This window comes from Panulirus ornatus, chromosome 72, assembly GCF_036320965.1.
Source record: "Panulirus ornatus isolate Po-2019 chromosome 72, ASM3632096v1, whole genome shotgun sequence".
NCBI lineage: Eukaryota > Metazoa > Arthropoda > Malacostraca > Decapoda > Palinuridae > Panulirus > Panulirus ornatus.
This window is the reverse complement of record NC_092295.1, coordinates 1,081,840-1,084,339: the sequence shown is the minus strand read 5'-3', so window position 1 is coordinate 1,084,339 and position 2,500 is coordinate 1,081,840. Positions and strand designations below refer to the sequence as shown.

The window sequence follows — 2,500 nt, the reverse complement described above, 5'->3', positions numbered from 1 at the left end:
AGCTGTGTATTGGTTTGTCAACTGTTTATTATATAAAGAAGCAAAGGGAGAAAATATTGAAATTCTATGCAGACAGCAATTCCAAGAAGCAAATGACGATTAGAAAAATTATGAAAGATGGTAAGAGCACTGAGCACGATCGAATGATGATGGAGTGGCTTCAACAGTGTCATAGTGATGGAGCGGACTTGTCAGGTAGCATGATAATGAACCGGGTTAAATTGTTCTAGAAAGAACTTAAATTACAACATGAGCATAACTATAGTGAAGGATGGCTTCAAAGATTCAAGAAGCGTCACTGAATTTCCATGAATAAAGTGTGCCGAGAAAAGCAGTCTGCAAACCGTGAAGGAGCTGCTGAATATAAAGACGAATTCGTGAAACTTGTAGTTGATGAGTACCTCAGTCCTGAGCAGGTGTATAATGTATTTTATTTATCTATTTAATTTACACTTCATATTTGTTTAAATTTCTAGCAGTCCAAAGTATACTTTAGACACATGGGAGATGTATAATTAGCGGGTTAGAGGTGTGTTGATAAATCATTATTATGTGACCATGGTTGGTCCGGTAAAATGGTTAATCCGGCGAGGCTTTGGAACCAAGAGTACCAGAAAATAGGTGGTGTACCTGTATATACATTTTTTTACTTACATATTCACCATTTCCCGCAGTAGTGAGGTAGCACTAAAAACAGAGGAAATATCCTCACTTGGTTTCCTTTTCTGATCCTTCTTTTGGAAAATCAAAAATGGAAAGGGAGGATTTCCAGCCCCCTGCTCCCTCCCCTTTTAGCTGCCTTCTATGACATGCATGGAATAGGTGGGAAGTATTCTTTCTCCCCTATCCCTAGCTGAACTTTTAACTGTTTGCAACCTTTACAAAAAGCAGCAAGAGTACTTTGCCAACCAACAGCAATACATCAGCAAAGCAACTGCAGTTTTGCTTGGCTCATTCAGAATCCAAGGTGACAGTTAATGACTAATCAGCAAAGTACCACTACTAAAATATTATAATACAAACAAAACACAAAAACAAGGAGAAGGATAAGTTCAGAGTGCTACATGCTATGAGTTTGTGATTTCTTAACAAGCACATAATGCATTCCAAAAACTTTTACCTATTGTCACTCCTGTAGACTAGGACACAATATTTATGGAGAATTAGCCATGCAAGAATACTAAGCTTGAAAAAACTTACTGGTTAGTTGGTGTAGAAAGTGGGCAGGGGCATGGAAGGCAAGGAATACCATTTGCAGGGTCACCATATTCTTGAGGTCCACATTCAATATCTAAAACACAACGTCCTAACCAGAGTCCATACTGAACCCTGCGGTAGTTTGGTGCACATTCCTGTAAGGGAAAAAAAAAATCACCCATCCCAGTAAAATAACTATTTTCTTTTATGTGCTTACCTCTCTCATCTTAATGGGGCAACATCAATAACTGAACCTTTGAGAATCATCTCTGATTTGCTTCCACTTTTTTATCCCTCTCCCCAGGGATGATACTTATATCTTTTCATGTGTGTGTGTGTGTGTGTGTGTGTGTGTGTGTGTGTGTGTGTGTGTGTGTGTGTGTGTGTGTGTGTGTGTGTGTGTGTGTGTGTGTGTGTGTGTGTGTGTGTGTGTGTGTGTGTGTGTGTGTGTGTGTGTGTGTGTGTGTGTGTGTGTGTGTGTGTGTGTGTGTGTGTGTGTGTGTGTGTGTGTGTGTGTGTGTGTGTGTGTGTGTGTGTGTGTGTGTGTGTGTGTGTGTGTGTGTGTGTGTGTGTGTGTGTGTGTGTGTGTGTGTGTGTGTGTGTGTGTGTGTGTGTGTGTGTGTGTGTGTGTGTGTGTGTGTGTGTGTGTGTGTGTGTGTGTGTGTGTGTGTGTGTGTGTGTGTGTGTGTGTGTGTGTGTGTGTGTGTGTGTGTGTGTGTGTGTGTGTGTGTGTGTGTGTGTGTGTGTGTGTGTGTGTGTGTGTGTGTGTGTGTGTGTGTGTGTGTGTGTGTGTGTGTGTGTGTGTGTGTGTGTGTGTGTGTGTGTGTGTGTGTGTGTGTGTGTGTGTGTGTGTGTGTGTGTGTGTGTGTGTGTGTGTGTGTGTGTGTGTGTGTGTGTGTGTGTGTGTGTGTGTGTGTGTGTGTGTGTGTGTGTGTGTGTGTGTGTGTGTGTGTGTGTGTGTGTGTGTGTGTGTGTGTGTGTGTGTGTGTGTGTGTGTGTGTGTGTGTGTGTGTGTGTGTGTGTGTGTGTGTGTGTGTGTGTGTGTGTGTGTGTGTGTGTGTGTGTGTGTGTGTGTGTGTGTGTGTGTGTGTGTGTGTGTGTGTGTGTGTGTGTGTGTGTGTGTGTGTGTGTGTGTGTGTGTGTGTGTGTGTGTGTGTGTGTGTGTGTGTGTGTGTGTGTGTGTGTGTGTGTGTGTGTGTGTGTGTGTGTGTGTGTGTGTGTGTGTGTGTGTGTGTGTGTGTGTGTGTGTGTGTGTGTGTGTGTGTGTGTGTGTGTGTGTGTGTGTGTGTGTGTGTGTGTGTGT

At 42.8% G+C, this 2,500-nt stretch overlaps 1 protein-coding gene across 6 annotated transcripts in view; it reads right to left on the bottom strand.

Annotated features, from left to right (window-relative positions):
* Window positions 1-1,394, bottom strand: part of LOC139748045 (basement membrane-specific heparan sulfate proteoglycan core protein-like) — a 261,917-nt gene extending 260,523 nt beyond the window's left edge. For all 6 annotated transcript variants that reach the window (XM_071660608.1, XM_071660610.1, XM_071660611.1 and 3 more), the window contains exon 1: window positions 1,201-1,394. In XM_071660608.1, the coding sequence (XP_071516709.1) occupies window positions 1,201-1,379 (179 nt within the window). In that variant the 5' untranslated portion in view covers window positions 1,380-1,394. The remainder of the gene's footprint in view (window positions 1-1,200) is intronic.
* Window positions 1,395-2,500: the final 1,106 nt, after the last annotated feature.